At 66.2% G+C, this 23,787-nt stretch overlaps 1 protein-coding gene across 1 annotated transcript; it reads left to right on the forward strand.

Annotated features, from left to right (window-relative positions):
- Positions 1-282: 282 nt before the first annotated feature.
- Positions 283-7,183, forward strand: Fgf3 (fibroblast growth factor 3). The gene is made up of 3 exons (XM_026414146.2): positions 283-502; positions 2,361-2,464; positions 6,809-7,183. The coding sequence occupies exons 1-3, from the start codon at positions 283-285 to the stop codon at positions 7,181-7,183; spliced, it is 699 nt and encodes a 232-aa protein (XP_026269931.1).
- Positions 7,184-23,787: the final 16,604 nt, after the last annotated feature.

Raw genomic sequence — 23,787 nt, forward strand, 5'->3', positions numbered from 1 at the left:
CGGCCTTTTGTTGCCGAACCGTCTTTTCTTCCAGAGCTTTGCGCAGCAACGGAAATTTCCCCGCTCCTGGGTGAAAATTAAAGGTTCTCCCTCCTCCCTCTCCCTCTCCCTCTCCATCACCCCCCTCGCTTTCCCTCTCCCCACCCCTCTTTCCCGCGGAGCCGGAGTCGGCACCGCCAGGCGCGGGAGCCGTCTCCTAGCGCCTCTCCGCGGCCGGGCTGCCGCGCCTTCCATGGGCACCGCGCTGGCCTGCAGCCGCCGCCGGGCGGGCGCGATGCCGCGATGGGCTTGATCTGGCTCCTGCTGCTCAGCCTGCTGGAGCCCGGCTGGCCCGCGGCGGGCCCCGGGGCGCGGCTGCGGCGCGATGCGGGCGGCCGCGGCGGAGTCTACGAGCACCTCGGCGGGGCGCCCCGGCGCCGCAAGCTCTACTGCGCCACCAAGTACCACCTTCAGCTGCACCCGAGCGGCCGCGTCAACGGCAGCCTGGAGAACAGCGCCTACAGTGAGTGCCCGGCGCGGCGGGGTCCGAGTGGGAAGCTGCGCCCGGGAGAAGGGACGGCGCACCGACGGTGCCCGCTGCCCCTGCCAGAGAGCGGCCGCGAGACATCCGCCGCCACGTCCGGGGAAAGAAGCGAGGCTCTGAGATCGGGGAGAGCTGGGGGTGGGGGCGAAGAGCCAGCCATGCGGGGAGCTCAGAGGGGGCACGTGGTAGACGACTCGGGCTCTGCGCTCTGCTGCGCTTGGCAATTCTGACAAGTTTAAGCCCTTTGAATTGGTGGAGAACAGGAGCCCGACAAGGCATTTATCATTCTCTTTATTATTTTGACGACTTCTCCACCTCCTGTCGACCCCAGGGCACACAAGTTCCCCTCTGCCCTCCAGGCTCTTGGCCGCCCAGGTGGCTGCGTCCAGTCGCTGCTTCCGAGCAGGACACTCGACTGGCAGAGCTAGGTCCCTGGGCCGCTGCGTCAGTCTTCCCTGGGCTCGGATCTGCACCCCTGGGCCTCAGCCCTTGCTCCTGGGATGGCAGGAAGTGTGGGTGCCCCCTCTTTGGGGTGGGAGCGGAGGGTGCGGCCCCGAGGGCCAGGGGGCGTCCTCCAGGGTCTGGGGTAAGTAGAGATACAAATACACCCTCCCGGAACCCAGGACCAGAAGTCGGACTGCACGCACTGCGGGAGTCCCCCAGGCTCGTGGCTTGGCTCCTCTGGCCCCCGACCTGCGACCGGTGCTGAGCCCTCTTGCGCAGAGCAAAAGCTGGGAGTCTAAGCAGCCTGCTGGCAGGGGAGCGGGCGAGCAGAGCTCGGACCGGAAGGACCGCAGCGGGGAGCGTGGGAGGGTGCCAGGACCGCTGAGATCCTCAGTTTAGGCGCGGGGCGCTCCACTCCTGCCCTGGGCGCAGGAAGCCGCGCCGCGGTTCAAGGTGGTAGCGGAAAACCACAGCTTCCTCCGGGGGAAAGCCGCAGCCCTGCGAGGGCGTCTATGGAGGACGCCATCTAAGCGCACAGGGAGGACCGCAGTCACCAGGGGTCTCTGCGCAGGACTCTTCTTGCAGAGACACCCCCGCGCAGGTTCCCTCCAAATCCAGTCTAAGTCAACATCTGAGAGCATCCAGTCTTCCTGGTGCAACCCAGCGGGCGCCCAGAGGGAGAGGAGGGTACCCGTTTTCAGCAGTCTCCTCGGGCATCCAGACTGAGCTTTGCTGGTCCCTGGGCTGGCGCTGGGGAGCCTGATGAGTGTGCCGTACACTTGAAAGACCTGCAGTGGCACATGCCGGGAGCCAACCCTCAACTTAGTCCTGCTTTGGGGAATGTCCTGGCCATGCAGGCAGCAGGCACTAGCCCTGGAGAGGTGCCCCTGGAAAGGGTGTGGAAGGTAGCCTCAGCTACCCTGGAACTCTGCTGGGGACATGGCCCCACTTGGGAACTATTGTTGCAACCCTAACCCCTGGAAGCTCTCTTAGTGTCTGGAGAGACAGGCACCAGGGTGACTTGACTTCTGACATGCAGTGGCTGGTGGGTGAACCCTAGCCAGCGTCCCTCTGTGAGCTCCAGATTTGGCTCTCCCCCTCACTTCCTGTATCCAAGGACCCTCTGCCTGGGACATCTCCCACCCAGGTCCATGGCCCACTCAGCTTGGGTGGCCCCGCGGTGGGGTTACATTATCCACCCGTGCCAACCTTCCTGTCCCACTCCAGGGCTTGAATTACCCTTCTGGGAGGCTGACACTCTCCCCTCCCTGGACCTCCAGCCCCCACCCCCTGTGGGGTGTGGGGTGACCTCACCGTCCTGAGCTGGTGGTGCACAGAGCTTCCTCTGGTTCTGTGGAGGCGGAGCGATGATGGGCCTTCCCCACTTTCCCAGGCATCCTGGAGATTACCGCGGTGGAGGTGGGCGTCGTCGCCATCAAAGGGCTTTTCTCTGGGCGGTACCTGGCCATGAACAAGAGGGGACGGCTCTATGCTTCGGTGAGTCCAATCTCTTGCATGGGTGGGCACTGATAGAGTAGCCGTCTCGCTGGAACGCCACTTCAGGGGGCAGAGGGGACGGGGGTGTTAGAAAGCTTTGCTCCGGGATGTGCAGGACCCAGAACTCTGGGAGGCAGCCCCAGCCGATGGGCCTGCAGGGAGGGTCCTGCTGGGATTCTGTTCTGCGGGTTGGAAATATTCACACCTTGTGGTCTACTGTTATGACCTTCTCTGAAGGTAGCTGAGAGCAGAGGAGAGGTGGACCCCGAATTTCCACTGAAATTCATGGACCCAAGCAAACTTGCAAGCATACCAGGGGGTCCCCGTGGAAAGCTCTTCTGTTGGGCAGGACAGAGCTCTCCTGGAGGAGCAGGGCAGGCTCAGCCAGCCAAGGGGCAGCGAGTGGGAAAGCCAGGCCAGGGCTGTCGGTGCTTAGGAGGGAATTGAGAGGACAGCAGGAAGGAGCCCTGTCCCAGGCCACGCCCCAGCCCAGATGCACCATCCCCTCTACCTACCGCATTCCCTGGTTCCGTGGGCAGCGTCCAGGGAACACCTGGTGTGAAATGCCAGGAAGTTTGCCCCTTCAGCTAATGACCGCGTGACACTGGCCGGTTGTCCTTGAGCACTAAGACCTCACACGGGCCAGAGGTCACAGCAGCGCTCCCCACAGGTAGTCACCTCCCTCTGACCCACTCTGCCTGGACGGAAGCACCCACAGCTCCCTGCCTCTGAGCCTGGTGATCCCATTGTGGGTGGTCAGTTGATTTGCTAGAGGAGGTGCAAACCTGGGTGCACGTGCCTGTCTTCTCCGGCCCAGGGCCCCTGGCCAGAAACTGCGTCTGGAAGCAGAAGCTCTCACCCCGCTCCCTGCTCAGTGATGAGAACGTGCTCTCGGGACTGGGGCTCTCTGGAACTCCAAGCCCTGGCTCCAGAGAGAGGAACTTCACTTTGATCCTTGAAGTCAATCATTCACGGTTGCTCCTCCCTCTCAGAGTGAAGGACACCCCGTGGAGGAGGTCTGGTGGCCTTTACTAGTGGCACTTCCTGGCCACAAAGGAGGCCCCCTGTCCCCACCAGGGAACTCCCCAGAGCAGAGCAGGAGGCTGACCGAGGAGGACAAAGCACTCTCCTCCAGTGAGGGACCCATCTGACCTGGTGATCCCGTGGGTGGGAGGCCACCTGTGTCTCTGCCCCCAGAGCTCACAGCCCTGGTCTTGGGGGAGGAGGGGTTGAGGTCCAGTCCCACTGGGGACCACGAGGCCAGGGATGGCTTGGCAATCCAGCTGGAGGGTACGGAACTTTCCAGAGCACCCGGCAGAAAGGGCCTCACTGCCCTGCAGGGGGAGGCAGCTGGGGGCCAGCCTGTCCTCCCCTCCTCCTGCAGACTGCACCCCCACCCCTGCCCCTTGCTGCCTGGGTGCCCTGGATTTGCTGGCCTTCCTTCTCCCCTCCACCGGCCACCTCGTCCACTTCCTGGGCAGGTGACCATGGGATGGCACCCTGACATCCCCAGTGCCTGACCCAGCTTCTGAGTTAGAGATCGCCACCCTCCTTGGGACAGCCGAGCAGCTCAGAGACCCCAGGCAGAGGGCAGCACAGCCCACTGGAGCTCAGCAGGCCCCTGAGCCCGACCTCAGCCATGGCCCCATAGCCACTCATCCAGCCTGGAGTCAGCTGGGAACCCCCCTCAGCCCCAGTGCCTACGCCCACCCCCTCTAGCTCCTCCCAGAGGACAGCGTCTGCACACCAGCCTGTTCCTTCCTACCTGGGCTGCGGCAGCAGCCGTGGGACCAGGTGTCTGGCCTATAGCCTGCCTGTCCTGCAGCCCAGCCAGCCACCCTCCCACTCACCCGTCTGTCCCCCCAGCTATCATCCACCCATCCATCTACTCACCTGTCCACCCACCCAGACCTGCCTGCGTGCACCCGCCCACCCGTCCACCCTGTCGGGCATACATATCCACCCACTCATTCATCCACCCTCTGCCTACTCCTCCAAGAACATGTCCACCCGCCGTCCATCCATTGCTCTCCCCTGGAGCCACCACCCAGTCACCCAGTCGGCCACCCACCCAGCCATCCATACCCACATGCCTATGTCCACCCACCCTCTCTCTCCATCCACTCACCCTCCCTCCCTCCCCCACCCAGCCAGCCACCCACCCATCCAGCATCGTTCATCAGTGTCCTTGACACTCACCAGATGACATACTCTGCCAGGTGCCTGCTGAGGGATCACCCTAAGATCCTCCAGGACCCACATCACCCACAGATCAACCCCGGGCACCCGGCTCCACCCTGGGAGGGGCAGTGCCCTGCCTTCTCTCCCTCCCTGGCCTACAGCTCCCGCGCCCCCGGCTCAGCTCTCCACACCGGTGTGCCCCTGCCCATGCTGACCCTCCCGGCACGCCCTCCTCCAACACCCCCCTCCCTCCGGCACTTCCAAACCACGCCTTGTCCGCCAGGTGTCTCGGAGTCCACTTCGTGTGGTACAATGGCTCTGGGGAAGGGCCTGGGTGGGACAGCGGCCAGAGCAGGCCTGGCCACTGCTGCCAGCGAGTCCCAGCTGGGCTGTCTGAAGTCTGTGGCTCTGGCCGCCCCTGGTCATTTTGGCTACCTAGTGTCACAGGTGCCAGCAGTGCTCTGTGCGTGGGAGGGCCTGCGCCTCTGGCCCTGAGGCCCACAGGTCTCTGTGTGGGAACCAGGTGCTGGCACAGCATGGGGGGGACAGGACTGCCCTGACCCCAGTCCCTGGGTCCCCAGAGAGCACCTGTGCAGGGTCGGGCAGAGGCCAGACGATGCCCTATCCCCCTGGGCCTGATGCCACCCGGCCTCCGTTTCCTCACTACAAATGGGGGGGGGGTGGCCCTGGGCAGGGCACTCCACAAGGTGACGCAGGAAGTCCTGGGCATCCCCAGGGGGCAGGAGGGCAGGGAGGGTTTGGGTGATGGGGTGTGGTGGCCCCTGCCTGGTCCCCCTGACCCCCGATCCTGGCATCTCTGGCCCCGGTCACTGCCTGGTCAGATGCTGCCCACTCCTGGACCTGGCTCACAGCCTGTGACCCTGAAAACAGGCTCGGGGTCCTCTGGGTCTCCTTGTCTCCAGAGCTTCCCCCTCCCACTTGTGTGGGGTCACCACACCCCAGAGGGCAATGGCCCCTGGGGCCCTGTCCCTGCTCTCTGGCCATTCCCTAGGAATGGTCCTGCAGCCTGCCCTGCCCTGTCCCCAGCGTGGTGGACCCCAGGCAGGTGCTCCTTGTCCCCCGGGGTTGAGCCTGAAGCCTCAGTGGGTCTTCTGAGGCCTGCCCGCCCCCCACGGCGTCCACCCCACAGAGGGAGGCCCCACGGCAGCAGTCCCTGTGGCTGGGTCTCGGGAGCCCCGGTGACATCTCTTCAAGTGCCTTTTGGCTTTGCAGGCTGGGGACGGCGGCCAGGCCTCTGTGCCCTTGGCTAGCGCGGTGCTGCTGAAGGGCACGCGGCCCCGGCGACACCTCTTCCGCGGGGCTCCTGTGCTGTGGAGGCAGGACTCGGTCCCTCCAGGGCCTGGCCCAGGTCCCAGGGGCCTCTGAGGACAGTGTCTTCCTCTCTGCCTGCTGGCTGCTCCCTGGACCAGCAGCGTCCAGGTTCTCACCGAGCACACACCTCTGACCAGGTTCCAGGCGGGTTGCACCCGTGGGGGGCACCCCGTGCCCAGGACTGTGCCTCTCAGAGGGCCAGGGCCGGGGACCCAAACCCGCCCCTAGTGGAGACGGCTCCTGAAGACCAGCCACCCCCCCACCCCCCGTGCTGGGTTCTCCCTTCTGTCTTGTGGTGGAGCCAGGTCCCCTGTCACCCCCAGGGGTGACACCACAGGGCCTGCTGCCGCTCCAGCTCTTCTTGTTCTTTTACGCCATTTCTTCAAAAGAGCTCTGGGTGCCCCCTCTTCTGTGTCCAGCTGTCCAGTCCCTGCTGACCTCAAGGCCACCAAGAGCCCCTGGGTGGGAAGGTCCCATCTCTGCCCTGCAGCCTGTCCCTAAGCTGGGACACCCCACCGTGGGTGCGTCAGTGGGGCGTGGCGGCTGGAGGGCCCAGAGAGGAGAGGCGGGGCGTGCAAGCCCCCAGAGGTGCTCAGAGGACCTGGTGGAGAAAGTGACCTGGAGCCCGGCCCTGAGGGCCATGTTCACCAGGCCAGGGGGGCGGGGGGACATGGGAGCAGAGGGCACAGGCTGGACGAAGGCGCGGGCTGACCCACACGGGTGTCGTGAGGGGTGGTCCCCCCACCCCAGCCCCAGCCGCAGCAGGCCTCCGTGGCCTCCCGTGGTCCTGACGTGGCCTCCCGCGTCCCTGACGTGGCCTCTCTCCCGCAGGAGCATTACAGCGCCGAGTGCGAGTTCGTGGAGCGGATCCAGGAGCTGGGCTACAGCACCTACTCCTCCCGGCTGTACCGCTCGGTGCCCGGGGGCCCGGGGACGCGGCGGCCGCCCAGCGCCGAGAGACTGTGGTACGTGTCCGTGAACGGCAAGGGCCGGCCCCGCCGGGGCTTCAAGACCCGCCGCACGCAGAAGTCCTCCCTGTTCCTGCCCCGCGTGCTGGACCCCAAGGACCACGAGATGGTGCGGCGGCTGCAGAGCGGCCACTCCAGGCCCCTGAGCAAGGGTGGCCAGCCCCGGCGACGGCGGCGGCAGAAGAGCCCGGGAGGCCGCGGGGGAGCCGAGCCCTCGCACATCTGGGCTCCGAGCTGAGCGTCCACCAGCCTCGCCTGCCGTGTGGGGGCTGGGGACACGTCCCCAAGGCCAGAGAGCCCGGGGCCTGCCCGGCTCCAGGGGGCTGCTCTAAGACACTCGCGGTGACGGTGTCCAGGGGCCGCTGAAGGGACCGAGGACAGCTCAGTGCCACCAGGGTGCACGGCGCAGGGTCCCCAGAGCAGACATTAAAGTATTTTATTCTGCTGTCACTTGCCCGACGTCCTGCGGGGGGAGACCTCGCGGCCTTTCTGGGCACATGCACCCCCGTCCAGTCCGTGTCGGCAGAGACGCGAGATGTCACACTGTGTGCGAGATGTCACACTGTGTTCTGAGCACAGGAGAGGAGGCCTCTGCCGTCCACGCTGGAGCTCGGGGCTCTCGTGCCGCACACGTCACCCGGGCTCCGTGTGTCCCTGGAGGCTGCGTGTGCATGTGTGTATGTGGGGGGGGGTCCTGTGTGCATGTGTGTGTGCTTGTCCGTGTGTGCGTGTGTCCTGTGTGTGCGTCTGTATGTGTATGTGTGCATGTGTCTGTGTCCGTGTGTGAGTCTGTATGGCGGAGAGGCAGAACAGAGTGTGTGTGTGTGTGTGTGTGTGTGCACGGCTGTGTGCATGTGTGTGCGTGTGTGCTGTGTGTGCGTCTGTATGTGTATGTGTGCATGTGTCTGTGTCCGTGTGTGAGTCTGTATGGCGGAGAAGCAGGACAGAGCGTGTGTGTGTGTGTGTGTGTGTGTGTGTGTGTGTGTGTGCACGTCTGTGTGCGTGTGTCGTGCGTGTGTGGGGGGTGATGGAGGAGGAAAGGAACTCACTTTGTTCTCAAATCCCACGAGGCCCCTCCCACTGGAAGCTGCATGTCCCCTCAGGCAGGGACTCTGTCCTTCTTTGTCCTTGAAACCTGCCACCCCCACCCCCACCGTCTTGTTTCACAGCGACTCTCAGAGGGGCACATGACTTGCTGTGAGGAGCCACGGCTGGGCTCCGTCGTGGCCCCAACACCCGGCCCCAGCAGTGCCCCAGGGCCACCCAGGGGCCGGCCAGAGGCCAGGGGCTGCGGCCACCTCTCCTGGCACCTGCACCCCCAGAGGACGTGCTCTTGGTCCCCCGCCCAGCCAGGGCCACAGAGCCCAGGGCAGCCCGACTGGCCACTCTCTCGGGAGCCGATGGGGCTCCGCACCCCAGTGGGCAGCACAGGGCCTGCGGGTCGGGAAGAGCTGCCCGGGTGCGGCCGGCTGAGCCTGCCACTGAGGTCCCCAGTGCCGTCCCCGAGGGGCAACGTGCAGTCAAGGGTCGAGCAGAGGCGGCCCGTGGCCGTGTCCATCCAGAGACGGGCACGTGTCACAGTCACTGCCCGTTGGCAGGTGAGGACCCGGAGGCTTGGCACGCGCCAGGGGACAGCCGTGTCCCGGACACCTCCACTGTCCACGCTGCGTGTCAACAGCCGGTCCCTCCAGGGATGAGGGTGGGCGCCTGACTCAGGAGACAGCCGGGCGGGTCACCGTGGGCCAGGGCCGAGGCCTCTGCTCATCACCTGCCAAGGCCCCAGGGGTCGGACCCTCGCCAAGGGAGAGGGGCTGGGGGGCGGGAAGGCAGCCACTGCCCAGCTGGGGGGGGGCTGCGGGCTGGGCACTGCCCTCCGTGGGAGGAGCCCTCTGAGCTGGCGAGGGCCACCCGAGGCCCCAGGTGGCCTCTGGCATTCGCCCACCAGGAGAGAAGGGGGGAAGCGGGGAGAAGCCGGGGGACCGCCGGGGGGGTCTCGGGAACTTTGGGTGGAGAATCTGTCAGGAGCCGGGTGTGCCACGGCCGGGCCACCGTGGGGGACAGCGGCGGTTCACCGTGGGGATCAGCAGTCCCTGCGCCAGGCAGTCCCCAAAAGGACTGAAAGCAGGAGCCAAAGGGGCACCCGCAGGTGACAGTGTCGGTCACAGGAGCCCGAAGGCGCGTGTCCACCCCCAGGAAGGAGGAGCGAGCTGGACCACCCACAGCCAACGCCACTCGGCCCGGGGAGGAGGGACTCTGCCTCCGGCCACGGGGAGGAACCTCGAGACCCGTGTGAGCAGAGCGGCCTCGTCCTTGTCCTCGTCCTCGGGGGCCTGCTGTGGGGCGGAGAGCGCTGGGAGCCGGGCAGGGCGGCCGACAGGGTCCAGGGGGATGGTTTTTTGGAGACGAGCAGCTGTGGAGGGGGCCGTGGGGCTGGTGGCATGACACTGTCACCGTGCTTAATGCCCAGACTGTGGCCTAGCTCAGCTTGAGCCCTGTGGCACCGACTGTGAATGCCATCGTCACCCTGTGCCATGTCACCAGAAGTGGCTGGAGGACGGCACCAGAGCGGTCAGTAAATGTGGCTGGACGTGGAGTGGCCCCAGGGTGGCCAGGAAAGGGCAGCCTGGGCAGAGTGGCCCTGTGCAGCGGGCCCAGGCAAGGGCAGTGCTGGGCGAGGTCAGGCCCCCTCCCGGCTGTCCCTGGTGCCTGGTGACACACGGAGCTAAGCTGTCCCAGGCCCCTGAGTCCCAGCCCTGGACAGCCAGCAGGACCCTGCCCAGGGTCAGGCTGCCCTGTGACCAGGGCACTCCAGCTGTGCAGAGCAGGCCGTGTGACCCTGCCGGTCTCGAGGCCTCCCGCCTCCCGGGGGTCGGAGGCCAGCACCGCCGTGGAGGGCCACCCTGCCTCCGCAGCGCCCCAGGACACGAGGGCTCAGCCCGGAGCTGGCCCTGTCTCCTGCAGCCTGCAGCACTGGGACGCCACGGCCACCAGCACCACCCTGCGCCTGTGACGTCCACACCCAGGGGGACGGGGCTTCCGGGGAGGAAGGAGCTGGCAGGTGCCTGCCACGGAGCCTGGCTGTCCAGGGTCAGCTCGGCCTCTGCCCACGCCTGCCCCCGGGGCTCCCAGTGACTGCTCTAAAATACCGGCCACAGAGCCCGGGAGCGTGGGGACGCCAGGCCAGGAGAGGCGGGCCGGGTCCTCCTGCAGGCCCTGGGCGAGGGGCTGGGGACAAGGGCAGTCTTGTGGCTCACGTGGCCTGGGGGTCCCGGGGACCCAGCCTGGCTGGCCGAAGCCTGGTAAAGGGCCTGCCCTTCAGACGTGTCTGCCCCGGGGTCGTCCACGCGGTCAGGAGACTCGACGGCGATTCTCCCTCGTCCTTCCTCCTCTACCAACCGCCGTCCACGTCAGCACCCAGCCAGGCCGGCCTCCTTGGGCAGCTCAGGTCCGGAGGCCAAGCTGCCTGCTTGTACATCCGCAGGCCGGGACAGCAGCAGGCGGGGCGCAGGACCCCAGGAAATTCTGGAAACGCCGGGAGGGCCCCCTCGGGTGTGAGCCGCAGGGTCTGGCCAGCCACAGTCCTGCTCTGGGATGAGTGCCGCGGCCAGTGACCCCCAGCTGCCCCCTTGGCGGCCCCTGACCTCACAGCCTCCACCCAGCCTGCCAGCCCGCAGAGCGGCCCTGGGGTGGGAAGGTCCACCTGGGGGACTACGGTGAAGGCGTGGGCTGGACCGAGGAGGAACTGGCTTGGTGGGGAGGAGAGCTCCACCCGCGAGGCCAGGTGGGGTGCCACTCTGAGCCTCGGTTTCTTCCTCTGCAGAATGCGGAGCTGGTGTGAGGACGGGCTGAGCTCATGCCCGCGGGGACCGAGGCGGGGCCGGCCCAGTCAGCAGGGCCCTGGTGCCCGTGGCCACCTCACCACCAGGGACTGGCCCTCTGGGGAGCTCTGAGGTGGGAAGGATCGACGGCTCCCTTCGGGGCCAGCCCTTCAGCCAGCTCACTGACCACGCGCACGGTCACTCGGGTCCTGCACACCCTGGGGCCAGACCTGCCTCCCACCTGCCCATCAGGAGGCTGCTGCCCAGGATACACGGGGCCCACCCCCCGCCCCTGGCCCTGCAGCCCAGCCGGCCCCTCCTGGCCCCAGGCCTGCGTCCTGAGCTTCTGCCTTGCTCCCCCCCGAGGTGCGGGGACACGTCCATGGGTCAGTGGTCTCAGGAGGCACCCAGGGGCAGCTTTCTGGTCTTCAAGGCCACCCCCTCTGGTCACCTGCACCCAGAGCCACCCAGAGCCCCTGTGCCGGCCCTGGCCCTTCCTCAGGCCCACGCTGCCACCCGATGCTGACCCCCAAGCTCTTCCCACCTCAGGACCTTTGCCCGAGCTGCCTGCTCAGATGCCCCTCTCTCCACCTTCACTAGCCTGGCCCCCTGCATCTTCTGAGCCATCCGCGGAACCTTCCGGAACCCCGACCCCATAGAGGCCCCTCCCACCGCTTTTCACAGTATCTTGTTGTTTTTCCTGCGCAGGATCCACCAGGGCCTCCGACCACAGCCCACTGCTGCCCCGCCCACGTCCCACCCGAGGGTGAGGCTCTGGTGCTCCCTGGTGGCCCACCCCCTCAGAGAGAACCAGGGCTGGGGACAGGCAGGGAACAGCGAGGCCCGAGGGCCAGGGCGGGACGTCACAGTGGCTGCTGCTCTCTGCCATTACTCCCCTCCTCTGAGGACTGAGGTTCAGAGAGGTTCAGCAATTTTCTTTAAGTCACACAGTCAGAGAGAGGTGTGTCAAGGCTGGCTCCAAGGTCTCCAGTCCTGGGTGTGACACATGGTACCCAGGAGGGGACTGAGAACAGGGGGGCAAAGCCAGTGACACCGTACTGTGGAGGTCCATCTAGTGGCTCCTCCAAAGCTAAACAGAAGCCAGGGGCAGCAGCAGGAGCCTGTGATCCCAGCAACCTGGGAGGCTGAGGCCGGAGGATGGCAAGTTCGAGGCCAGCCTCAGCAGCTTAGCAAGACCCTCAGCAAGTGAGGGAGACCCTGCCTCCAAATAAAAAGTAACAAATGGCTGGGGGTGTGGCTCGGTGGCTAAGCGCCCCAGGTTCAATCCCCAGTCCCCAGAACAGGTGCTGGGTGGAGCCCAGTGGCAGGGCGCTGGCTAGCAGGCGCCGGGCCCCGGGTCCCCTCCCCAGTCCTGCGAGAGAAGAGAAGAGAGCTCCGCGTGACTCGCACCCAGGCCTCCTGTCCCCAGGAGAAATTACAGCAGCTCCACGGGAGCCGGGCGAGCCTGACCCTGGCCTCCGCTGGCCACGGCTCCTCAAACCCTCCAGGGCCGAGTGTCAGAGCACTGCCCACGGGGGGGGAGCAGAGAGCTGACCACTGGCCAGGGAGAGCCCGAGGGGCGGGCAAGGCCACGGGCCGCGGATGCCCTTTACGTGGCCTGTCCCCAGGTGGACGCTGCACGGAGGCTGACGTCGGCCTGTGGCCTCCAGGGCAGGGGGAGGGGGACAGAATCCAGGGGGCACGGGGCTCCTTCCAGGAGACGCCCCGAGCACCACCCGCACTGTGCCCAGGACGGCACCTCCACGGGTCACCCGTGGGGCTCTGGCACTTACCCCAGGGAATGAGGTGGCCCAGCCACGGCAGAAGCCTTGCCATGAGGGTAGCCTGGTCACCCTCTGGGGACAGTGGGGGCTGGGCTGGGGGCTGGGTCGCCCCACGTGGTCTAGGTGGGCCCCCGGGTGCAGTACTGCAGCCCACCAGCAGATGGCAGTAGTCCCAGGGACGCCCTGGGGTGACCCAGTGCTGAGGACCTGTGGCCAGTCTGTCCCTGCCTGTGGGCAGTGGGGACTCTGCTGGGTCACCTAGGTCAGGCAGGAGGAGTAAGAATGAACTGTGCCTGGCCTCCCCACATGGCCAGGGTGACGTGGAGGACAGGGCTCCCCTCCTGTGCGAGGGCCGGGGCCCCAAGGAGGCAGCCGTGGCCTAGGGCCGGGGAGGTAGGTACACAGCCAGCGCCCACTTTTGGCACCGGGTGGGAGATGGGCCACGGAGCCCCTCCGTCAGTGAGCGGGTGGAGGACGCGCGTCCTGGGTGCGGGACCCTCTGCTGGGCGGCCCTGCTTCTCGGCACGCCCCACGGGGCTCCTCCCGCACCCAGCCAGGGCAGGGCTCAGAGAGGACAGGCTGTGGCCCCGCGTCACACAGCGTCCAAGAACTGGGGCCACGTGGGAACCTGTCCCGGGCTCTGGAGCCCTGCTGGCCCTGGGCCCAGGGGTGCAGGGGACCCTGAGTCCATCTGGGGCCCTTGGCTTAAGCCAGAGCGTGGCAGCCTGGCCTGGCTGTCCCCCTGCCTGGGACCTGGCCCAGCAGTCCTGTTCAGCCTCGGGTACCAGGACCCCCCGCTGCCGCTCTCCCTGGGTGGCTCTGGGCTGGGGGCTGAAGTGGTGCCCATTTACAGGTGCAGAGACTGAGGCTCAGGGACGAAGTCCCAGGTTCCCAGCTGTGAGGGGTGAGCCTAGACTGGAAGCTGGGCCTTAGACCCCAGGAGAGACACTGCTCCACCCTGATCAAGGACCCAGGTTCTTCCCATTTTTTTCCTCCATATTTGACATAGACCCTTGACCTCATTGTACAAAATTGCTGCCTAGATTCCAGCCACCATACCTATGTTCCATCCAGCAGCAATAATAAGTTGGGCAGGTCTCCAACTCCAAAGGGCAGCTTCCAGAAGTCACACTCACTACCGCTGCTCACTTTCCACTGGCTAGACTCCAGTCACCTGGTCACTCCCAGCTGTAAGGGAGGCAGAGATCTGCAGTCTTGCATCCAGGCAGCTCAGTGCCAGCCAGCACTGGGGACTTCTACCACCAAGAAGGAGGCGGGCAGGTGGCGGGTCCCCGCACAGCCCCCGGAGTGGGCACCGTGGCTCCTCATGGGCGCCTCCTGAGCCATCCAGGTCTTTCTCCCTGGTGGCTTCTCAGAGCTGGAGGAGGGGAGGCTGTCATGGTCCTGGAGAGGCTGCCGGGGGCTGGAGGCTGCCTCCCAGAGACCCCTGCAGGAGGGCAGCGTCCCATCAGGCCCAGCCACGCCTGGCCACAGGGTCCCCCAGAGCCCACGGGGCCCCCACGGCTGTTCCCAGAGCTGAGCGCCTGTCCCAGAGGCCCTGCTCTGGACAAGGAGGACGGTGCGCCTGCCCTGGCACCCACGCCGGCCCCGGGGCTTGGAGGGGCGTGGCCAGCAGCCTCCGCAGCCCCCGGCTCCAGGGGATGAGGCTGGAGGCCCCGGCGGCTCACAGGCCCAGGAACCAGGCCGCACATTGGCCCGTGGACCCCAGCCCTGGGCTCCGGAGCTGGTGGTCCCCACCCCAGCTGGGGGGCCTGGGCAAGTGGTGGGGCAGGCCTCCCACGGCTCCGGCCTCTTGCTCGGGAAGGGTGGGCTGCAGCCGCGAGGGGGCCAGGGGCCTCCCTGCCTCCGTTGAGCAGTCATTCGAGGAGGCACAGCGGGGCCAGCAGAGGGCATGGGCAGTTGTGTCGGAGCCAGGTCTTGAGGGGACCGGGGTGAGCCCCAACCCGGTGTCCAGCTGCCAGCAGGCTCCACCCACCTGCAGACCCCACAGAAAGGCGGCCGGGTGTTGGGGGCAGAGCTGAGGTCTCCGACTTGGGGCTGCAGGTCCTGGGCAGGATCTGGGCGCTGGCCACACGGCCCTGGCTCATGGCTGCAGAGACTGCTGGCCTCACGCCCCGACTCGGCTGCCTGCTCCTTTTCTTGTCCCCATTTTTCCAATGAAGGAAGAGCTCAGAGAGGCGAAGCCATCTGCCTAAGGTCACACAGCCTTGGGTCTGAGTGACCAGGGCCAAGGTCCAGCAGTCAGGCAGACCTGAGGTAGAGCCTGGCTCCATCCAATCACCTCGACACCTTTGGGACGGTCCCTTTGTCCCTCTGAGCCTCCACTTCTCCCAGAGAACCTGGCAGGGTGGGGGGTGGGGTACTAATGCTTGCCCCTCCCCCACCCAAGGGGAACCAGGCAGCGGGACAGACTTGAGGTGGGCTCCCCCTGTGGACAGGCAGGACCCGGAGGCCACTGGCCCCATCCCTGACCTCTTGTCCAAGGATGGGCCTGGTGGCCTCTGGGGGTTGGGCCCCCAACAGCCAGGGCTGCAGATGCCGCCGGGTGGGGCGAGGTGGGGCCGGGAGTGTCAGGGGGGTGGCCTCAGGGTCCAGCTCCAGTGACCCCCCTTCCCAGCCTCCTGCTGGCGCCCCAGGTCTCCACCCAGGAGGACGGTGCGATCTGATGGCCACATGGTGGTCAGCACTCGTGAGGCACCAGACACGACGGTGGCCCCAGAGGGACGGTGGCACTGGGCGCTGCCCGTCGTCAGGCCCGTCTGAGTGGGCAGAGTGGGCAGGGGTGAGGGAAGCCCTGGCCCAGGTGTCCTGCCCGGGAGGCGACCTCCAGGCTGATCCTGAGGGACAAGGAGGACGCTGGTCACTGGCAGGGCCTGGGGCGGGCCAGCAGAGGGGCACGGCGGGCAGCGGCCTTTATTCTGAGTGGGCACTGCCCGCAGAGCCCCCTGGCCAGGACCATGGGGGAACAGGCCCCACAGGTAGTGAGCCAGGCAGGAAGAGCCCGGCAAGGCCACCAAGAGCCCAGGGACAGGGCCAGCCCACACTGTCACAGAGCTGTCTGCTGCCACCTCCGGACACCACCGAAGGCCAAGGTGGTCCCCAGACACCGTGGACCATGGCCAGCGTGTGATGGAGGCCGGCTGGGGGCGGGTCCTGCAGCAGGGGGGGGTCGCTGTGGGGAGCCCGGCTCCCGGGAGGACCCACGGGGATGTGTCTCTTCAGTGTAGCGAGAGGGCCACACTCATGAGGAGGCTTGTACCAAGGGACACTGCACAAGGACATGGAGACACTCTGAACCGTCTGCACCCTTTTCTAGAAATATGGAGCTATTCTAAAATAAGAGTGGACGAAAATGAGTCAAACTGGGCGTGACTGTGATCCCAGCAACTCAGGAGGCTGAGGCAGGAGGATCAGCTTGAGGCCAGCCTCAGCTACATAGCAGGACTCTGTCTCAAAATAAGATTTAAAAAGGCTGAGGATGTAACTCAGTGGTAGAGCAACCCTGGGTCTCATCCCCAGTACCAAAGGAAGGAAGGAGGGAGGAGGGAGGGGAGGAGGGAGGGGGAGGGAAGGGAGGAGGGAGGGAGGCAGGTGAGGAGGGAGGAGGCAGGGAAGCAGGTGAGGAGGGAGGGGAGGAGGCAGGGAGGGAGGGGAGGGGAGAAGGAGGAGGGAGGGGAGGAGGGAGGGGGAGGAAGGAGGGAGGGAGGAGGAAGGGAGTAGGAAGGAGGCAGTGGAGGAGGAAGGGAGAAAAGAGGGAAGCAGGGGAGGAGGGAGGGGAATATGGAGGGGGAAAGGGAGGGGAGAGGGAGGAGGCAGGGAAGCAGGGGAGGAGGGAGGAGGTGGGGAGGTAAGGGAGGAGGGAGGGAGGAGGAAGGAGGGAGGGGAGGTCAGAGGGAAGAGGAGGTAGGAGGAAGGGGAGGGAGGGAGGAATGAGGGGAGGAGGGAGGAGAGGAGGGAGGGGAGGAGGGAGGAGGGAGGAGGGAGTGGAGGAGGGAGGGGAGGAGGGAGGAGGGAGGGGAGGAGGGAGGGGAGGCCAGCTGTGTGCAGTGGAAACTCACAGTCCAAACCCCGACCTCGTCCGAGGACTGTTCTGGCGCTCAACCCCAAATTCAGAAACAAAACGGAGGGTTTCTTTAGCACAGGGAGAAGGTCCCCTGCTTCACTGGCGGTGGAGACAAACGTGGGCCGCCTGGTGTTGGAAGTGGCTGTGGGTGAAGGACCGCAGAGCTGCCCCCCACAGGGACGAACGGGCACAGGGCCAGTCCTCCCTGGGGTGGGGCGAGGGCACCCCTGGAGCGGGCCCAGCAGCCTCCTGGGGCTCCCAGAGCGGAGCGGTCTTTCTGGGCACAGCTGGTCCAGGGGGCCTGGCCCGTGGGGAGCCTGCTGGGCAGCTGGAGGCCAGGTCTGGAGGCTCAGCCAGGCGGCCAGGGCTCGTGACCCAGTCCTGGGAGCCTGGGGGAGCAGCCTTGGGCCCCGGCTGCTCCGGAAGCCTCTCTCAGGGGCCAGGCTCAGGCTGCCCCTGGCCTCCACGTTGCGGCAGGACCCCTCGCGGTGACCTCGTCCTACTGTGTGACCGCGGCTAGGCAGTGAGGACGCGGCCCCTCCCTATCAGGGCTCCATCTCCCGAGACCTTCCTGCAGCCACATTCCTGGCCTGGGTGATCAAGAGGGACCGAGGCCGGGCCCCGTGGAGTGCCACGGTCACTGCTTCTGGCGTGTCCACATCCCCTCCGCCGACGGCTCGTCCCCTGGGACCACAATGGCTCATGAGAAACCAAACATCCTCCCAGGACAGCGCCCGGCAGCCCCTCCCGCCCAGTCCCGGCTCTGGGAAGCACTCAGCCAGGCCCGGGAGTGACAGGAATGACAAAGACGTCGCCCTGACCCAGGACAGGACCCCTGGCCGGCCAGCTCCCAGCCTGCCCCAGGGAGGAGCGGGACGTGTGGCCGCCCTGCAGGGCCTCGGGCTCCTCTTCAGCAGACTCGAGAGGGGCTGAGGCTCGGGCGGGCAGCTCCCGGTGGTCAGCAGGTAACGGCGAGCGGGGCTCCCGGAGGTCCTCCTCCAGGCCCCTACCGTCCACAGCTCACGGGAGCCCGGGACCTTGAGCGGCCAGACCAGCTGCTGCCCAGTGACGAAGGCTTCATTGACCACATCTCCCAGACACCCCAGACAGGTGGCCCATGCCCTCTGCCACTGGACTCCCCGCAGGGCGGCCAGGTTGTCCCCGAGCTGGCCTGGCGTGTTGTCCTGAGACAACCAGGGAGCTGGGTGACGTCCACATCAGCGGGAGATGTGCTCCACAGGGGCCAGCGTCCAGGAAACCGGTTGCTCCAGGAGGACCTGCCAACGGGCTCCTGGGCGGCCTGGCCCCGGGGCTGGGCAGCAGGGCAGGGAGGACGAGCAGAAGACGGGGAGCGGCTCCTGATGCTGACTCCCTGCCCGCAGCCCGTGGTCCTGGGCTACTCGCTCGATGTGGCTCTTCTGAGGGCTCTTGGCTGCGACGCCCAGTGTCCAGGAGAATTCGCGCCAGCAGCACTGCCTCACGGACTGGCCCGTGGTCACAGCTCACAGGCACCTAACCTCAGGGGCCTCCGTGTCCCCGCCGTGCCGAGAGCTGGCGTGGGGTCGCAGGGGCCAGCAAAACGCCAGCAGCACTCAGTGCGCGGCAAGCAGCGTGTCCCGTCACCACGCCACTGCTGGGGGCCTGTCCACTCCTGGGGGCTGCACTGGCGTCTTCCTAGTGGACACTGAGGGTCTGCAGAACAGACGCTGGTGGCTATAGGGACAGAGTCTGTGCATGGAGACCACGGCCGCCCCCCGCAGCCCTCCGGCAGGGTCTGCAGGCCCACCTGTCCCCTGACTGCTGTCTGTGGCTGGTGACACGTGGCAAGGCTCTGTGGTGGGGCAGAGACTGTGACCCCTGCGCTGAAAATACTTCCCATGTGGCTCTTCCCCACAGTCCCCCCGGCCTGCCCTGCGCCCGGCAGTGGCCACCAGCTTTCACGGCTGGGCCTCTGCAGGGTGGCCTCCGGTCCCTCCTCCCAGCCAGGTCCTGGCCTCCCTGCCCCGGGGGGTGCTGTGGGCGGAGGCAGCACCCCAGCCTCTGGGACAGCCACCCCCCGGCAGCCGCTCCCACATGGGACAGACTCCACACAGGGCCACAGGGAGGCAGGACAGGGACGGCCCCCCGGGCCTGCAGTGGCTCGGCGGGGAGCTGTCCCCTCCGCTGCCACCTGCACGGCCGGCCGTCGCTGGGGCCTCTCAGGCTGCAGGACTGGGCTCCCCCTGCTCCCAGCTGAGAAGCCCCAGGACTCACGGCTGCTGCTGAGCCACCCACCTGTGGGGGCCGCACTGGTGGACGATGGCTTCCCCAGGCTGGAATGGGAAGGGGTGGCCCAAGGGGTGGCCTCGGGGGCCCCGCCCGACAGGGAGCCGTGCCGAGGATGGTGGCCCTCGGGCACCAGGGCAGCACAGGCCTGGGCCATTTGCAACCCGAGGGTCACTGGAAAACCAAGCCCTGTCCCTGGTGAGAGCGCTGCAGCAGTCTGCCGCCTCCCTGGGCCTGGTCTCCGGGCAGGTGCCTTTCCCGAGACGGCCAGGTGGAGGTTCACGAGGGACCCACATTCAGGGGCGGAGGGGCCTCCCCTTCTTCGTGGGCTCTCTGACCCCTCTTCCAGCTGGCCTGTGACATCACAAAGAAACCAGGAGCATCTGGCCACCGAGCAGCCCGGGCGGCGAGCAGGGCCGCGGTCTTATTTTGGTTTGCGCACGGCGCTCTCACGGGTATTTCCGTCGAGCCCCCTGAAGCTGCAGATGCCAGGGCTGTATTTAACTCCAGTGGGCTGCAGGGAGAAGCCCGGCCAGGCTGACCTGTGCTCAGGGGTGACCCCTGGGCTCGCAGCGTCTATTTTAAAGGAGCTGCCATATGGTCTTGGCCAAAATAGTCGGAAGAAGACCCCGGAATAGCAGGCTGGGTCGGCCCCGGCTTAGAAGCCCATCAGGGGCTTAGGGGCAGGCGTGGGGGGCGTCAGGGAGCGGGCAGCAGAGACGAGGAAAGAGGGGCGCTCGCCACCAAGCCAGGGGCCCGAGAGCGGCCCTGGGGCTGCTTGTAGGCCCAGCGTCCCTGGCTCACAGGAAGGAGGCCCTGAGAGCAATGACCCCAGAGGCCAGTGCCCGGCGCCTATTTCCAGACGGGGAGGCTGAGGCCAGGGCAAGGCTGAGGCCAGACAGTTTTCGGGGCCCAGAGGCTGCATCAAGCCCGGGTCGGGGGTTCCTGCACTCAGTGGCTGCCGTCACAAAGATGCCAGGTAAGGACAGGGCCCTCCCCCAGGGGACCCCTGCTCTTCCTGAGCCCTGCAGGAGCCGGAGGGGCCTATAGGGATCCGGGCCCCCGTCGGGGCTCCTCAGATTCCCCAGAGGAAGGGACCTGTGTGTGGCCAGGGAAGGCCCCCGGGGAAGGAAGAGCCACCTGGGGAGCTGCAGAGGGCCTCTGGAGGCCTGTCCCAGGGCAGAGTGACACCAGGCCTGGCTTTGCCCCTGCGATCTTAGAGGCCCCAAGGCACACCCGGCACCGGCCCCCACGCACGAGGGGGAGCCACCCCGGGCCTCGGCCACCCCCGGGCCTCGGCCTCCGCGGTGGGGACAGTGAGCTCGCCTGCTGTCGGGGTTATGGAGTGGTGGGGGAGAAAGCGGGTTCCCACCACCAGCTGGCCAGGAGCAGCGTGGCCACCTGAGGGCCAGCGCCAGGCCCAGCAGCTTCACAGCGTCCTGCCGCACAGCCGTCCCCACGGCAAAGGCGCCCTTTAAACCACGGGCCCCTGAGCGGGGACCCAAGGCAGCGGCGGTGGCTCTGGTCACCCCTGCTGGTGCCGGTGCCTAGGCCCAGGGAGCCACAGAGCCCCCTGGCAACCTGGGAGCTGCTCCCAGGGCAGGGAGGTGCCCAGCACAGGGCGCAGGAGCCGGGCAGGGAGGTGCCCAGCACAGGGCGCAGGAGCCGGGCAGGGAGGCCGCCAGGAGCGCTCTGGCAGGGGGTGGTGAGGAGTGTCCCTTCTCTCTCTGTAAGGCCCTGTTGGGACTCCGGTGTGGTCACCTCCTGATGGGGGACTGGACCTGAGAGGTCCAGGTTGACCTGAGGTCTGAAAGGCAGAGGAGAGGGACAGTTCTCCAGAGCTTGTCCCCAGGAGCCCTGCCCATGGCCAGTCCACGGGAGGGATGGGCTGCCGGTCCCTGCTCTCCTCGGACGTCCCCGGAGCCTCCTCCCTTTATACAGGAAAGGAGTAAAAGCCTTAGGGCACCAGACACAGGGACATTGACAGGCAGGTGGCCCTCCTCCCAGCCTGCAAAGCCCCTGGGCAGAGGGTGGCAGCTGGGCCTGGAGCCCCCAAAGACCACGGGGGTCTCTGGGAGCGGAGGCTGAGGGCCGAGACCACCCTCAGGGCCTGGCCAGGTCAGCGCTGAAGCCACAGTGGCTGCCAGGTCCCAGGCCTGTCCAGAGCCGAGGATCACTCCACCATGCCCAGTGACAAGCCCCAGGTGACTCGGGCAGCTCCAGAAACGTCCTGGGGTCATCCCCAGCACTGCAAATAAGAGAAAGGACACACGGGCCTCCAAGGGGCTCACGCAGGGACTCAGCGGCCTGCGCTGGGCTTCCTGGCCGTGGCCTGGCTCCTGCTTCACATCCACAGAACAGAGCTGCCCTGGGCCCAGCACCCCCAGGAACAGCCCACCCAGGGCCACGGTCCCCACCCACCCAGGAAGGACCAGAGAAGAACATGCCCTGAGGGGCTCCGTGGGAGTCCTTGCCATGGTGGGCAGGCGAGGGCAGGGCGCAGGCCCAGGGAACCCTCCAGAACACTTCCCTCTTGGTTGCAGGGAGTGGCAAAGGCGTAGTTAATAGAAGGTTCTGGCTTTAAAATCGTGTTGGTGTCAGGTGACCTTGGTGGGAAAGAGAACGGAAATACACACAACAGGCGAGCTTGGGGGTCTTTGGTGTTGGAATAAAGCTTATGCATATCCTTAAAATATCGTTTTCTTCTCATAGTGCTAGGGACGGAACGCAGGTGTCACCCGGCTGGGCCGGCGTGCTGCCCCTGGCCACGTCCCAGCCTCACGTATCTCCCTTTCTCTCTCGTTTTGCGGGGCAAGGTGAGCACTCTGCCCACTGAGCCACATCCCCAGCCCCGATGTGGATTTTTTAAAAAATAAAAATGGCACACATCAAATTCTTAGGGCTTTAGAATCTATCTGGCACCTTCAGAAGACTGAAGAGCGACAGATGAACTTCATTGTAAAACATCCACATTCGCCATGTTCTGAGTCCAGGCCTGTGCTGTGCGCCTGTGGTCCAGCTACGTGGGCTGTAAATGCAAGGACCCCAGGGTAACTTCGCAAGACACAGTCTCAAAGTAAAAAACGGCAAAGGGCTGGGGATGTAGTTTAGTGTACCAGGCCCCGGATTTAGTCCTCAGAACCAGGGGGAAAAAAGTGCCAGATTTTCGTTTTTTTTGCAATTATTTAGAACCCATTGTAGATTTCAAGTTAAGGAGGTCCAAGAGCCAACTCACCCGAGCCCTAGAGGATGGTGGGTGGGAAGGAAAGAGGAGCCCGTGCCCCTGGTGGCCAACTGTTGCCAAGGAAGGAAGAGAGCCTGGGCCGGGGCTCCCAGCCCAGCAGTCCTGCCCCAGGGGCACTGCGACTCCGGGGTGGGTCCCCCTCCGCTGTCCCTGGCTGGAGTCCTGGTACATGACTCCTGCTTCCTTGGACAAGGGACCCAGATGTCATCCAGGGAAAAAATCGCCTTTTTCAGCCCAAGGTCAGTCTAAATCCAAATTTGAGCCAGGGCTGGACCTCTCTGGCCTTTAGACTTTGGGGTCTGTGACCTACTCACTTATGCCAGGTCACACCTTGGTCTCACCTTTCCCGTGAGCAAGGGGCCTGGCAGGGGCAGGGGCCAGCTGGAGCCTGGTGTCTGCCTTCCCCGTGGTCAGCAGAACGCCCCCCTCTGCCAATGTGCAGCACCCTCCCTAGGCTCCCCACATCGGGGTACCCCTCTGGCACCTCCACTGGGGACAGATGTTTCCAGAAGGAAGAGAAGCCTCGGCCCTCGCCGTCAGCTTTGCGCTGGCCTCTGGGGAGCCGGGAGCCCAGGACCAACAGGAAGAGGCTCCGAGGGCAGGCCAGGCAGTCCTGGGGACCACGGGGCCTGGGGACGACAGCCAAGGCTGGTGCCATGCCAGCTGGAATAGAGGGCTCCCCCCAAACCCTCTCCACGCCCTGCATTTTTGGGATCCCTGTCTCATCAGGAGGACCCCCTTTCTAGAGATCCTCCCAGAAACCCAACCAGGGGAACACGGTTATAGGCCCGACTCTAAGGAAAACCAGTGGGGGGGGGGGCGTGTTTCAGAGAGGGTGAGTGACTGTTCCAAAGCCACACAGCCCATCAGGAAGGCCCTGGGACCCAGCCTGCCTGCTCCAGGTCCCCTGACACATTTGGGATGCCATCGTCCCAGATGTGGGGACTGAGGACACTCCTCTGCAAGGCAGGTGAGTCAGGCAGGGGGTGCTTTGGGGTTTTCCTGGCTGTGCTGTCACGAGCGAGAGACAGGGAAGGCCCAACCTGGGCACAGACACCACGCACAGTGCACAGCGCGCTCCCAGGACCTTCCCTCACTGAGTCCCTCTGGGGCAGGGAGGGGACGTGGCCAAGGCTGGCCTGACACTGACCTTCCTCCCACCCCCATGGGGACTCCAAGGAGGTCCCTGCAGGACCGAGGGGGATGGGGGTCCTCACTGCCTCCCCCACTGCCGCCTCCCTCCCCACAAAGCCCCGCTGGACGGCTGCCCACTGCCGGGAGCAGACCCCTGGGGGTCACCAGGGAAGAGGGGCCCCAGGGCCAGGCATTCGGGGAGACCCAGGAGGGAGAAGGAGTGATGGGCAGAAGCCAGGCCCACTGCCCTTCCAGGGCCCCTTCCCAGACTTCCCCGTGGTCAGCCCACCAGGCCCCTGGGTCCCCATGGGCAGGCGGACCCCTGGGCAGGAGGGTCAGGCCCTGGGTGACCCAGGTGAAGCCCTGTCCTCCCCGCCTCCTGCTGCCTTCTGAGAGCCGGGAGGCCCCGGTGGGTCCCTCTGGGCTCCGACAGCTTTGATCTGAAATGCTGAAGAGCCCGGGGCTGGGCTGCAGGGGCTCCATGGCCTCCCACGTGGGCAAATGGACCTGGTG

The sequence above is a fragment of the Urocitellus parryii genome, chromosome 4, assembly GCF_045843805.1.
Source record: "Urocitellus parryii isolate mUroPar1 chromosome 4, mUroPar1.hap1, whole genome shotgun sequence".
NCBI lineage: Eukaryota > Metazoa > Chordata > Mammalia > Rodentia > Sciuridae > Urocitellus > Urocitellus parryii.